Consider the following 15576-nt stretch of genomic DNA (forward strand, 5'->3'; position numbering starts at 1 on the left):
TGAATGGAAATGTAGGATTGAATAACTCAAGAAAGAAATCTTTTAAAGTGTAGAGCAGTTTGGACCTAAGAAAACTGGCAATACTGGAAACATAAGAGGAAAATTTTACATTTGGTGCTTCAGCTATCCTCTTTCCTGTGTTTCTGTTCATATATTTGTAATGCAATGGAAAGTGCAGCGATGACAGCAAACCAACAAGATCCTAGGCTGCAGCAAGTGAGGATTTGCTCATACATAATAACTGTGGGCATAGGAATAAAGGAAAGAAGCTGCTTACCTTTGTCAGATCTCAAGTATGCAGAGATCTCCAGTGAGATACCCTTGCCTCCACTGTCAACCCTTAAATGAGGTCTGGGAAGGGGTGGATCCTGGCTCCATCCCTTCCAGTCACTCAGGTACACTGCATGCACCTGAGCTCCCCAGGGCTGATCCTGCCTACCTACCAGGTGCTCAATCACTGTTTCAAGTTGTGACTTAACATTTAAAAGTGATATCTTGTATTAAAAGCACACTGGAAAACAGTAACAATGAAAATCTGAAAGTGTGTCATCCCCCGATTAGAGTAATCTTACGTAGCCAAATAAAGTTTTGAGCCTTTATAGGCTGCAAGCAGTTTCTGCTAGCATTTCACACCTTCCAACAGGAGTATAGAAGGAAAACAGCATCTTCTCCAGAACATGATACCCATGGGGTGGCTTAAGAGAGTGGGAGCAAAAAGTACAATGGCCACTCACACATGTGAAATCACAGAGCACTGCCAGAGTGATGGTTGCTTACATAAACCAGCGCTACAACTCTTATCACAGTGGGGCAGAAAACAACACCTGTAGATGTCTGAAATCTTGCTATCCACACAGAAAGAGATAAAGCTGGCCAGAAACGATGTCCTTATCGGCACAGTTCTGCCTGCAGCACTCACCCTTCCTGGCTGGACGAGGCCGCTTTGCCCTCTCACACTATGCTCAATGTGGACCAGCTTCTGCAAGTTTTCCTAAGGGAGAGAAGCAACATTTAGATGACTAGATGGTGACTGCTCTTTAGTCAAACAGGCATACCATCCCTCATCCCTCCTCACCATTTTATTTCTCTGTAACAGTGAAGTGATATTAGAGAATTAGGTTTCAGAAAGAACTAAGCCCACAGTCTTTAAGTACAGGAAGTCTTCTTCCAGCCTCATAGGTTCTATAGAACCTCACCACCTGCATTCGCATCTGCTGTGACACCATACACTTTGATAACTTTTTAACACCCGCCCCCTCGTCCTTTAGTTCACTTTCAGAACAGCCTGCTCACTCCATGCAGCATTTATACATTAGCATCTTCACTAGCTTTCTTGATCTGCAAACCAAGAAACTAGAAGCAGGAACGAAATACAGTAACTACTCCAATGCTTGCTTATTAGTGGCATAACATGGATAATTCGGAGCATGCTTTGACGCAGTAAGGCCATCGCTAGGATTATCTGGAGGTTTATATTCTGCACTAACAGATTAGTGACTTTGAACCAGGGAATTCAGAAGCTTAACTAGTAAGGAGGTATTACCATCACATCTCTTTTGATGATTTGCAAAGATCAAGAAGCTCATCAGCAGACTCCAATACTGTTGACTACTGTAGGGAAAGGCAGGTAACTAGCTTTAAATCACTCCAAAAAAGCAATAGTCACAAGCCAGTCAAAGAAAGAAAGAGTTGCTTACCCATCCCAAGGATCAGGGCTCACCAAATACTCAAAAAGAAGGGATCACCAGGTAGAGAGAAATTCTTCCCTGGGGCAACCAGCCCTTAAATAAGGCTTAGGGAGTGGTGGAACTAGGTTCCACCCCTTCCAGTCACAGAGATGAATTGCTTTCCCCTGTGTTCCCAGGGCTGGCTGTGTCCCTTCACCAGGTGTTCAGTCATCAGTTCAGACTGTGACTTAGCAGTTCTCATACAACTGCCTGCCTGACTTGAGAGCACAGACAGGGTACGGGCACATGACATTAATTTATCTGAAGATGGTAAATGAAATTAATCTAATTAAGTCTTTACAATCATTAAAACAAAGATCGTATTGGATGGAATATGTAGAAGAGGAAGGAGGGTCTGCATCTGAGCAATACTGCTAGAGTCTCTTCAAATCATTTGTGTAGCAGATACTGCTGCTAAAACCCAGGCTTGCACACAGTTGTGGTTTTATCTGGTCTAAGCACTAAAATGAGCTGCACAACAGCACTGAGATATCACTAGAATGTGTCCAAATGTTAGCACTCTCTTGTCCAAGTTAGCCACTGTTCTAACTCCCTGATTACACACACAGAAAAGCTACTGATGAAGCATCATATTTGACAGTTTCATGATCTGGAAGCCTTTAACTACTTTTTGCCATGTCAATTTTGCTTATGTCAGAGAATGACATGTTCACCTTTGCTGCACTGACTGACTTCAAGCTATCCCTGGGCTTAGTTAGATTCTATTAGATTTTAAAGTGTAATCAAGGATGTATCTAAGATACACAAATCAGTGACATCTACTAAATAAGCTAATTAAGAAAACCATCACAGATATCAGAAGGAGCGCATCTATGTCAGCATAATGTTCTTTCAGGCTAATTTATGTTGAATTTCAGCTAACAATTAATGTAGCTATCTCAGCTTGCTTTCTGAGATAAACATGAAATAGCTCTGTATGTTACTGCTCTGGTGAAAAACTGCACTTATTTAGAAAGGTTTACTTCTAAATCAATAACCACATACCAAACACATTAGACTACATACAAGCCTTGAGTAGCACAAGGCTGCATTGTGAGCACACAACAGAACTGGCAGTTGACATATTTTCAACACTTTCAGCCATCAGGTATATCTTTTGCAATGCTGCAACCAACAAACAGAATTTTTCATGTAACTTCTAAAATATTACAGGCTTGCAAAATTGAAACAATATATAAACTAATAGCACAGGAATCGTCAGCTATAATGCAACAACTGACACTTGAAAAAGACATTTTCAGAGGACATCTCCATCACTGAAAGGTATTTTAGTCCTAGCAAAACTTGTCAAATTGACATCTTCCAGAACAAAAGCCCATTCTTCATCTATAGAAAAGGCATTGCCTTCTTGTGAGCACACTCTTGGCAAGTACTGGTGCTACACACTGTGATTTCTATAAGCGTGAAAGAAGAACTCAGTTGCTGCCAGTCAGATACACTGCAGCTTTTCTTAGGACTGCTCGTGACATGGCTGTTGTAATGCCGACTTTTGCAACATGGACATATGTTCACCAGAAAATGGACAAAGATGTATCAAACACATTTCCTGTAGGAAGTCAAACAGACACTGCATGTGAAGGATTGTGATTTATCTGGAAATGCGGGCAGTTTAGGAGGGTATAATTTTCTTAGAGTTCCCTAAAACACTCTGTTTATAATAGTTTTAGTATATAATAGTTATATATTATATAATAGTTTTTTTCATTTTTCTTAAAACCCTATTCATTCTTCTGTTAAATACCCTTCCAAAGCTGGAATTCCAAAATTAAAACAAAGCTCCACCCAGTTAGTACTGCAAATATGGAGTGGCTAAAATCCTTCTCTGGAGAGGTTAGCAATGAACTGCAGCTTCCGTATGGCAAGCAATATTACCATTGCATCCACAAAGGAGTACTGCCTCCTCAGAAATTCACCAGCTGCTAACAGCTACAATAATTTATTACTCTTCTAGCATTGCAAGACCTCTAAAAGATTGAAGAAGTGCAAAAAGCAATGCAAACCCTGATCAGTTCAAGTAGTGGATGGCTCCAAGAGTTACAGATAGACTCAATGCTATATGGTGATGGCACAACTTCTGCCTCTACTTGCACATCTGTAAACTGCCAATAATATTTTCATAGTTGAGAAGAATGCTATGCAGATAGTTACTATGCTAATATGTCTGAAAGTCCTGGGCTAATAGTTCCCAGGGGAAGTGTGCTGAACTGTTATTATAATAAATTATATTAACAATATTTTATTTTTATTATTATATTTATATTATATAATATTATATTATATTATAATAAGATATATTATATATCTATATATAAGATATAATAAGAATATTATAATTATTAACAAATATTATATTTATTAACAAAAAAGCCAATAACAAATCTTTTATATTCTGCAGAAGATATAGATCATAATTCAGTATTCCCGTCTGATATTTAGAGTATAGTTTGATCAATTAATAAATAGCAGCAGAATACTTCCTCTTTCCAGATACGTGCCAAACCCAATTATTGCTAGAACTTCAGCTGATTGCATGTCAAGTTGCTAACACTAAGTTGAGTTACTCTGTTCAGATTGCACTGTAATTAAAGACACTTCTAAAATTCTTTGCATTTTTTTGAAAATCCGAGAGGAAGAACAGAACCTCTGGTTATAGTCTTCTTCGTTGGGATATTAAGCTATCTCTGATATCGCAGAATATTGAACTTCAATCCTCATGAACGTGAGAATCTTCACAAAACCCACAGTGTTCACACAGACAGGAGAGAAGGAGATTTTATTTCATCTCTTCCAGGCCATAGCTTCAAAAAGAGTAGATACGCTCTGACAGTATGATAAAAAAATGAAGTGTAAAGGTCAGTGTGGAATGTGTGATGAAACTGTTCCCAAACAGACATTAAAGTAAATACTATACAGCCTGTTTTGTCTATAAAACACAGTGGGTCTGGTGATGTTCTTCAAATTAAACTGTGGATTAGTGGAGATAAGAATCATTTCACAGCAATGCACCACAGTAAATATCAATCTTTCATAAAAAGTATGAAAGAGCTACAAGCTAATCACTACCACTTCAAAGGAAGTTGCTTATTCCTTAGCCATAAGTATCAGAGAATCTCTATTTGCTGTTTTGATAACTGTTGCTTACTACTAGATTTCCTTCCTGCGTGGCGTGGCTTCCTGCAGAGCCAATCTAACCCACAAAAAACTCAGCTGTTGTCAAAATGAGTCAGCTGAAAGATTTGTAAGCGCTGTCAGCAAACTAACACCCATGTCTTAGTGCAATTGCATTCAGCCCAACGTTGATGCTCTCTGTTGATATCTTCTTGGAGGTTCTCCCCATAGGCAAAATCCAAAATTGAGTTATTTGGTTTATACAAAAAAAACCCATGATACAAAAAAACAGGGTTTGAACTTTCATGACTATTTCCACCAGTAATATAACTCCACTGATTTCACTGCAGTGGGAATGAAAATCTGATTCTGTCCACTCTCTTACACAGAGAAGTATTCATACAAATCTCCCATATATTTGAATAAAACCTAAAGAAGCAGAGGAACCACAAAAAGATGTGGGACCTTGCTCTGATAGAAACTCCTACAATTCTCAGCCTCTAATATGGGTGTCCCTAAACCTGTGAGATTATGGTGAAAACCTGAGATCTCAATTATATAATTAAATAAAATTTTTATTTTGGTACAAAGAATGTTTTATTAATGAAAAAGGATGACTGGGAAGCCTATGCCTAGGGAGAAAATAAATCAAACCTGTTGAAAGCTTTGTCCAGCAAGTCCAGGGTTTCAGAGTCATTCTGTAAAGTGGCTAGATTACATTTCTTTTTATGGTAAAATTTAGGCTTGTTCAACAACATCCTCCCTGCTGTCTAGATGCGCTTGTCTGGTAGCAGTACAGTGTTTGTACAGTAATCAATCGATTATTGGTGAAAATTATTTGGAAATAGTCCATATAATATCATTATTTCCATGCATCTCCTTTCTATTATGCTTCTTTGCTTCTCTTTCACTATTACACATATGACTGCAACGCAACTATCATTCCACCTTCAGAAACTTCCCTCACAACTTTTGTCCTCATTCTGCCTGATACAGTGGCATATAAATATAAATATTATATAATATATATTATATATATATTATATTATATATATAAAATATATATAAATAGTAATGCCTAAGGTTAAACCCATTATGAAATGTGTGACAGATGGCAGCAGAGGGGCAATCTGACAAAAAGGTGTAGAGGAAGCAAAAATATGGAACTGAACTCCTCCATGTGGAAAAAGCAGCGCCCACCGACAGCGATTGATGATTAATGAATACTTATGTAGGCCCAACAGCGAATGCAACACAGCGAGGGGTGGGTGGTGCATCTCAGCAGCGTGACAGCGGGTCACCTCCTCTGGTGCAAACTCGTACAAACATGGTGTGCAGGCTCCTGTTCATTGCTAATGGTGGTGACGGTTAAAAAGACAGTGTTTCCTATGGTAATCAGGAGAAGTAAAAGAAATGCTGTTCCTAAAGCGAAGGTTGGAAAGATTTTGGGTTGTCACAGAACCATACCAACATAGCAGTCATGCCAGTATTACTATGTAAAATTTTCTGAGCTAGATGTGGTAGGACAGCAGGGAGTTGAGAAGCTTGACACTGAAAAGTGGAAAAAGACACAAAAAATAGGCCCAAGCTTTTTTTTTTTTTTTTTTTCCCTCCCCTTTTTAAGTTCTCACTATGACAGTGTAGTTCCAAACACTGAGTTTTGGCATTAAAACCTTAAACCTCAGGATGCTCAAAGTTTTGATCTGTTCCCATGGCTTAAGATTGTCTCCACACAAAACCAGAAACCTACTAGTTAGGCTTCATGTTGATCTGCAGTAATCTTGCCACTGACTTCAGGAAAAGCAGGTTCAGAGCCTTAGCCTCAGTTTCTAGATATTGGAAGGTATAGCAATCAGATCCACAAAGCCAGGTTTCTCTATTCACAAAACTGTATGTACTTTTAACTACAACTTATGTCTTTCTGATACAACTATTACCAGATTCAGCTCTTTTCTCTCTCTGGCCATGAAGTGATCATCACTGAATATGGTGCTCTAAAACAGCCCACGAACACATGGGCTGCATTTATGACTTTGGCACACACATCAGAGACGCTGCTTTTAAATCTGAGCAGCAGGGATTGTCAGATGTGAGCAGAAATTGAGATTCTTGGCTCTTGGGTTCATCTGCCTTACCCCTTCACCCTGCAGCCAGAAGGCAAAGGCATTAAAGGAAATGTGCTGAGCCAGCAGTGCTGGTATGCGTCTATAATGGCCCCCAGCATGTCTTCCCTTACAAATTCCCTGTTCTTTCAACTTTAAAGTCCTATTTGAAAACAAACTCCCGCTAAAATGAGTTGATACTTCATTTCTCCCCTTTACGGTTAGGTTTCTCCTCATTGTCCCTTGGATTTCATGTTATGATGCCTGAGTAGTTGTTAATAACCATCTTCTGCTAAGCAGATGAAATAATGAAGAAGCAACTTGAGTGCCAGCTGTAATTAACTACGTGGAAGGATGTTTGCACTGCGAGAGAGATCTCTAATTTAGCAAAGGCATAGTGAAATCCCAAGGCAGACTGCTAAAGTCCACAACATCCGAGTGAGAATTAAAACATGAACAGCTTCCCAAAAGATACGATGCATTCCCTATCACTTGGAATTACTGTGATTCAACACAACAACAAAATACTTCCTCTGGACGCTACATCTGCGCAAAGACATAGTTCTACATAAATGAGCCTCAGGAGATAACGTAGGGAATTTATCTGAAAGCATGAGTGGCTGCTAAGGCAAAAAGAGATACTTCCTCTAGCTATGATACCACCTGGAGGTCCACCAAGTTGAATTTCTTTGGAACCTGCTGCATCCCCATGTCTGACCCTCTCTACTGCCTCCCAGCTGGCACCTTACTGATGTCAGCAGCAAGACTCCTGTCATCTTAGATAAAAATCAGATCTAGATCTTTGGAAACAAGTGGTCATAAAACTAGTTATACTTCAGCTATCTTTGCCAGTAAATTAGGATTCTGATACCACGTGAAAAATATGTCATAGTGACTTAATAGTGAATGTTCATTACTTCAGAGAACTACATAACTTTTTTAGATACGTAAATCTTAATTTAGCCATGAGCTATACCCTATGAAAATCATGGCCAGTTGGCTGCTTGAATGTTTACAAGACTGTAAACCAGAATAAATTCTTCAGTAAAATGGGATTCCAGAAGAGAGGAAAACAGACATAAATGACTTTGGAGTATATTTTTGACAGCACATATTTAATGACTTCAGCATTTAATATCCAAAACCATCCTAGACTAAAAACATAACTACAAAAATTGCCATCTCTCACTTCCTTGTGTCACATCCCATTTCAGCAATCCCAAAAGGAAAAAAAGCACTTTGTGCTGCTTGCTACAGTGACTTGCACCTTGCACAGCTATACTACCTATTCCATATCTGCAGTGGTCTAAACCAGTTCTGTATAAACTCTTAAGCTTCACCCTGCAGGAGGCTTCAGAATTTAACAGATATGAAGTCACTTCATCAAATGTACAGAGAAGACTGTTGATCAGGAGAGAGGGTATCAGGGTAGCACTCACCCCTTGGAGCATGCTCTCATTGGCTTGATCCGCAATTTCAGAAACAATGAATAAGGCAGCTGAAGAACAAAGTAAAACAAAGGCCACAAATAATGTCAGAGAGGAAGAAAACCCAAATCCTTTCTGTTTAGAAGGATATCCATAATTAAAAAAAAAAAAAAAAACAAAAAAAAACAACCCTTGGCAGCAGCTCTGTAAATCTTTTGGCATCATCAAGATGCAACTGCCCAACAAGTTCAAGACCCAGAAGATACATCCTTCTGTTGATGAAAGCTCTGCATCGTGTTTGTATTGACACAGAGCTCATGAAGTTCCTTTAAAGCAAAAAATATTTTATGATGTTTTCTAGCTACAGACTTACAAAAGTAGAATATTGTGGTAGGGATAGATTCACGTAATCCAGCTTCCACCATCTAAAAGGATGGCAGTCCAGGTGACTTAACTTCCCTTACTGCCAAGGGAGAGCATAGGACATGCTTTTTTGACAAGTGTGCATGAAGTGATGACATGAATTAATATCTGGATTCTCCACTGTTAGCTGGCCCAAGGGCAACAGTGTAACAGTTTAGATCTTTATTTCAAATCTCTTTTCCTATGGAGCAGGACATCCTACTTATTTTTGGGCCTAATTTTGGAGCATCTGAACCATTGCTGGGCAGAAGTGTAACAAGCATGCACTGAACACAAATAAGATCAGCAAATGTAGCTACAGAGCCTGAACATTGGCTTAAATTGCTGTTAAAGCCAGTGTACCTAGTCAGTGACTAGGGTACTACGTTTTGTGAGACTCTACTATTGGTCCTAACAGACTGACCTTCAGTCACAGTCCTTTTTGCTGTGGGTTGCTTTGGATTCACACTATAAGAGAGGCAAACTGGTTTCCTCAATACAGCATTATCCTTCTTACTTCAGCCTGGAAAGTACTACCATTCATACGTAGGCTAAACCTCCCTCTGACTTCAGTGGAATTAGGAGACTCCTGCTTTGTCCATTCAATATGTTAGAAAGGGTGCTGTTAGCAACTGCACTTCAGGATCTGTTCTTCATTAAGCAGAACAGATTTTTATGCACTTTATGCCGGGTTTACTTAGTCTTAAATAATACAGTATACAGATATATAGTTCAAATCTGGGTGTCTCCAAAATTGTAAGAGAGAGCAGGCACGCTCAAGGTAGTGGTATACAAACAAGTAGGTGGACAAATCCCAACTGGATTTACAATGACCAGGCCATGGATGGAGGCAAAGAGAACTAGGGTTTTTTCATATGATGGAGGCTGAAGTAAAATGTCAGCACCGCATCACCACATGATCATTTCTTTTTCTGTAAATTAATCACATCAAAGCCATTGAAAGTCCGCACATTTCACTGAAAAAGACAGGGTTCTTGCCTTTAATAATTCATTTAAGTTAGTAATGAATTACTGTAGACCTTACATCTAACCCTTATCTTAAAAAAATAAGCCCCTTCTATATATTTTCAATATAGATCTGGCACCTCTTTAGAAGCAGAGTTAGTGAAACAGGACTTATTGTTCTACCCATTTCATTTTACCTTGTGTGGCTTCATACTCCATAGAATCAGGGCAAAGATTATTCAAGTAATCTGTAGAAAATAATGAAACAAATCAAAATTCAGATCCATATGATCTGTAGTTGGATTAGCAAAATTATAGAATGTTTTATATTACTGTCCTATACTACTTCATTCCCAAATAATTAGATTTATATTGCCGCTTTCCAGAGTGAAAGATCTTTGGTAGTATTCTACCTTGAAAATCAGTGCAAGAGAACTGATTCACACTTGGACTCACCACAAAACTCGGCATAAACAACAGAACAACAACAGTATTTCCTTGTTTCTCAGCCAAGATAATTGCGGAGTAACACCATTTGACAAATAATTCAAATAATTATTCTTCTCATAAATTCTGTTTTCCCCCCAAATAAACGGTGTTGGCTGTAATGACGTTTTATATATTAATACCTGATGTAAGTAGTCTGTTCTTTGCCTGAGTCTTTATGCCTTTAATTGCTGTAATAGAGAGTACTACTTTTTTTTTTTTTTTTTTTTTTTCAATTGAAGTGTAACCATGACATGTTTCATTCATCTCTGATTAATCCAAGCTCTTAAATTCTACAGCCAAGAAAAAGGCCCATGTGCTGGGAATGGCATTGCTCATATATCTGTTCTCTTGAACATCCTGCCAATACACATTTATTTTTTTGGGGCTGTCCTCTCCGTGGCACTCCAATAACTGCCCAGCTTTCTGGAGCCAGGAGTTCAGTTCAGTTTCTTTTTGCCTGGAGTTCAGGAAAGCTTCTGCCTGCACTCAGTCATGCAGGAAGGGGCTGTTTGGTGTAATCAGGCAGTATTTAATGTTATTTTTATAGCTGCAAGCTCTGTCCTTGGCTATAGACATTTAATTGAGCGGGTAGCTCTTTTTGGCTCAAGTACAGTAACTAGCAACCAGTCTCCCAATGAAACAATCTTCCCTGTCCGATAGGAACAGACAGTTATGAACACACAAAAACACCTGCTTTTTTTTTTTTTTTTCCTTCTCTCTCTCCCCCCCCTTCCCTTTCTTCTTTCTCAACACTGTCTAGGGGATGTGAAGGACTGCACTGTTCCAGACCCACACAGTCCTAGTAACCAAGTAGCTGATTTCCTGGAATATCTTGAACCAGCAAAAATTATTCCAGTGCACAAAAAACATTTCATGTTTCCAGTTAATGCCAATACTAGGGGACAGGGAGGAGCTCAAGTTGCTTCAAGCATGGAGGGAATGTCCAGTCATTACAGCTGCACTCAGATTCCAGCTGCCTCAAAAGAGCGTTTCATGTTTGCATTTCGCCTCACAGACCATGGAAATGGATAGAGAAATTGGGAGTGTGATGGCGGCATTCCTGAAAGGGAAATGAAGAGCACATTTGAGATGCGGTGTTTGTGCGCACTGAAGAGACCGTAAGAATCACGTGAGGCAACTTGGTACCTTCAGTCAGGGAAGCAGCCCTTAGTGCAGGAAAGCTAGACAGACAAAAAAAGTCCTATTATTGGCATCCAGAATTCATTGCTGCTACTAAAAAGGAAAAATCAATTGTGGAAAATGACTCGCATCCCTGATCAAAGTATCTGGAGCAAGATGGAGCTGCTGCTAACGTGTGCTGTGAATAAAAATTCATATGACCCCTCTGCTCTGATGCATTTTTAGGTGCTCTTTCTAGTATGTCATGCCTTTCACCAGCTGTTAAGTATAAGCAAGATTTGTAGCTTCCTTTCTACTGTCCCACTCTTAGCTCATCTAGCACACATATACATATTCTTAAGACATATTCCCTCTCTACCCACACATATACATATTCTTAAGACGTTTCTCCATCTTTGTGTAAGGATATATATATATTTTAAATCTGACAAACTTCACAAGGGTGAGATCCATTGATACTTTTTGATACACTGTTGATATAAATCTGGATTTTTGCCTCCTAGAAAGTGGAGAAATTGATCTGGAATCTTCACTTAAGTTTAGCACTAACCTTAGGTCTATTGTACATGGGGTTCAGGATACAGTACTGGGTACAGCTGCTTTGATTGAGTAGGAGGCAATAGTGCTTGCCACTGTCATACAGCACGCACTTCGGAGTGCCTTTCTTTGCAGTGACTCCTGTGCCCAATTACCTCTGACAATTGCCACTGAAATAAATGAAATCAAACCTGCCTGCTGGCAGTGAGGTTCCTGAACTCTGCCTCTCCTGACTCAGGAAAGGGGAAAGGCAGGAAGGAATGGCTAAAAAACCTGGCATACACTTTTTAGTGACCTTTAAAGCATGGTTGAGCTGAAGAATTGCCTGCTCCTTCCCAGGCTCCCTGATATTACCTGAATCCTGCATTAAGTACATTGAAGTTCCCAGGAATTCTCACCCATACTGCTCCAGCCCTAGTTTAGTTGTCATGGCACCCATGTGTAGCACACTGAGTACCTTCGAGAATGAACTTGTTTTACTGACCTGTGAGCATCACACGATACTGGAAGACACGCTGCACCACTTTCAAAAGCTGGTGTTTCACATTCTGTGGGCTTCCACCAGAGCTCTTCTGTCCTCAAGGGAAGGGAGAGGAAACAAGATGTGTGAGCTCAGCAGCAAGCTGTCATCTCCACCTGATGTGTACCCTGAAAGTTTACTAACAGTTGAATGCAAAAATTCCACTGAATCATTCACAGTTTACCAAGTGCTAAGGGGTATTTATTAAGTACAAGGTAGTACTTTTAACAATTTATTTTCTATGGCATCACTCACAAATTGTCTGGACTCAGAGGGAAGAGGGAGGAAAGTAAGAACTGGTTAGAAGGTAAAGGTTTTAGGATGGCATATGAAGAGTCAGAAGTATCAGATATCAACAAGCTTTTTTTTTTTTTAACTGAAAATTTCTTCTGCCTCCAACTTTTTAGTACCTTATTTCAAGATATGAAATTAAGCAAAATACAACAAAGCATCTTCCTGTGATTTAGTTAGAACTTGTGTTCTGATTTAATACACACATGGAAAGGCAGCACTTTCCAACTGAGTTTCCCCTTTAGATTCAACCTATTGCTTTTGACTACAGAGATACCAAGTTAAAATAGGAAAAATTTGCTGTTTATCTGTGAAGCGTCTCAACACTGCTACAAAACCAGCAGCAATCCACAAAATTCAGTTTTCTGAAGTCTCCACATCTCCAAAGGAACCATGAAACAAAGTTTGCAGGACCCTGAGGGAATGGCACAAAACCCAGGTGGTTCTTTATGAGAATTGAGTACAAAAGCAATTCAAGCTTCAGGGGTTTCAGTGTTCATTGACTAATGTTTCTGCAGCATTTTCCACTTTAGGAAAGTGGACAGAGCAGAAGGGAAAATAGGAAACTTAACTGTTTAAGGACTGGGAAAAGTCAGTATTTTCCCAGGCAGAAGAAATGTTTAATGTTATGGCATTACCATAACTGCTCAAGTCACAGGTTAGAGAAACAAGATCACAGTATCACAGTATTGTAGGGGTTGGAAGGGACCTCCAGAGATCATGGAGTCCAACCCCCAAGATGAAGACCTCGATTCTTTGTTGTTAGACTGGAAAGTTAACTGTTGCCAAGTTTTTAAACATGTGATAGGAAAGGTCTGATAGACACCTCTCCCATGTTTGTGTGCATGCACACATGCAAATGGATAAGAAGTAACAAAGCTTACTGATTCTAAAGTAAAATCTTGCTATTCTCTTCTTAGGAGGGGCTCCATCTGCTTTCTTAGAAATAAGAGCCAGTCTCCAGGATTAATAGTTGAGACAGGAGTTCATAGCCTGGCGGTCAGGAGGGATGCTAGGAACACAGGCTATCAGTAGAAAACCTGCGTTTTCCAGATTCAGGTCCAGAGCAATGTGAGCCATCAGAGCTCCCCTCATCTGCTAACAGGAAGTAATTATGGCAACTGCAAAGTATCTGTTTATAAATGCTGACTTCCAATTGTCTTTTGAAATGAATTGTTATTTTTAAGAATGTTATTTTTAAATGTTAACATATGCTGCAGGCTAAATAACCTTTAAGGTCTGATCACTAATTTATCTTCACAGGCCCTCTTCTATCCAAGTAATCATTGCTACTTGTCTTACCAGAGAAAAAGAAACATGGATTCTAGATACATTTTATAGCACCATGACTTGGACCATTTCATCTCAGTAGAGCTAGTGTAATTCAACTAGACTTTTCCACTGACAAATAATTTTACACTTTTGAAATTACATGAACTGCCTATATTGCAAATACTTTAAAATATAACAAAGAATCATGGCCTCAATTTTTGTCAGCTGTATCTTGATAGTGTTTTTGAATCATTCAACAGGAACAAACTGAGTTAAGACAATGGAAAATGTGTTTCTTGCTTACTGATACAGGCCCAAAACTTATAAATCATTCAAGGAGTCTGGATGAACAGAGCACTGCATTTGGCAGAGGAGGTGGTATCTTTCTTTGCAGTTCAGTTGGCTGTCACCAGACCCTCTGTAAGCAGAGGAAGCATTAAAAGGCATTTAAAAACGCAGAGAAATCCAGTTCTAAAGATGTTGTGGATTGACCCCAGCTAAGAGCTAAGCACTCACGCAGTCTAACCCTAACTTCATTTTGGTTAGGCCCAGAATAAAAATGATGCAAAGTGGAGTGAAAGAAGACAAAGTAACAATAATAGTTATTAATTTGAACACAGCCACACTGGGATTTATATGTTAATATATAAATGAGAAACTATTCTACTACCAGCATATATTTCAGCAAGATGTGTTCACAAGTCTGTATATTCACAAATATATTCTGTATACATAGAAGAATGCATGGGCAACAGACGCGGACACAGAAGCACATGATGCAGATGTGAACGTCCCACTTCAGTTCTATTATCAAGATGTGTGAGGAGAGGTCAACACTGATGGAGTTGCATTAAAAAAAAAATCACCTCGAGTGAATCCTGTGGCACAGCCATGTGTCAACACAGGTGGAAAAATAAGGGCGCCTTACCTCAAATTCCTGAATGACAGTAGCCAGCTGGGAATACTTAAGGCAGGTTTCATCTAGCAGAGCCAAATTCTTGTCAAACTGCATAATGTATGCTGTGTGGTGATTCAGTCTTGATTTTCTGGAGAGAAAAACATCAGCAACTTTCTGGTGTTCCTCCCTAAGGCCACAGAAAGAATAAAAGGTAAACAAAAACTCTCTCACTGCAGCAGCTCTATTCATCAGACCCACAGTGGCAGCTAAAGACTAGCTTAAATGGCAGGAAATATGAAATACTTCACAAACACAATAGCAATCTGCTGTAGATCAGGCACAATGAGAGATTGGTGAAGGGCTGTCAATTCTCTGGCTATGCCAGTGCCATCACAACACTGCATGTCTGTAGCAGGCAGGATGTCTCTTTTCAGGACGCAGTGTCTGCATCTCTTAGGAGACCTTTCAGCTGCTGCAGGGCTTTGAGAACTGGTTGTGGGGAATAATATGTCTTCAGCTGTAATATCATATCTTCAGTTCCCCCTCAATGCCCCCTGCTCACTACTGCTCCACCATTAGTTGTCTCAGTACCCAGTAACACAACGTTGAATTATTTATGAAGGAGAAAAGAGGATCTGATGGAGAAAATCTGATGTCACAAGAGTAATCATAGTTA

At 39.4% G+C, this 15576-nt stretch overlaps 1 protein-coding gene across 1 annotated transcript in view; it reads right to left on the reverse strand.

Moving 5' to 3' along the window:
- FGD5 (FYVE, RhoGEF and PH domain containing 5) overlaps positions 1-15576 on the reverse strand; it is a gene marked incomplete at both ends in the record, with an annotated part of 99342 nt that overhangs the window by 17031 nt on the left and 66735 nt on the right. The window contains 5 exons of the mRNA XM_079540311.1: positions 920-991; positions 8398-8456; positions 9951-10001; positions 12404-12491; positions 14931-15087. Of these exons, the coding sequence (XP_079396437.1) occupies positions 920-991; positions 8398-8456; positions 9951-10001; positions 12404-12491; positions 14931-15087 (427 nt within the window). The remainder of the gene's footprint in view (positions 1-919; positions 992-8397; positions 8457-9950; positions 10002-12403; positions 12492-14930; positions 15088-15576) is intronic.

Source organism: Tetrao urogallus, assembly GCF_951394365.1.
Source record: "Tetrao urogallus genome assembly, chromosome: 10".
Taxonomy (NCBI): Eukaryota; Metazoa; Chordata; class Aves; order Galliformes; family Phasianidae; genus Tetrao; species Tetrao urogallus.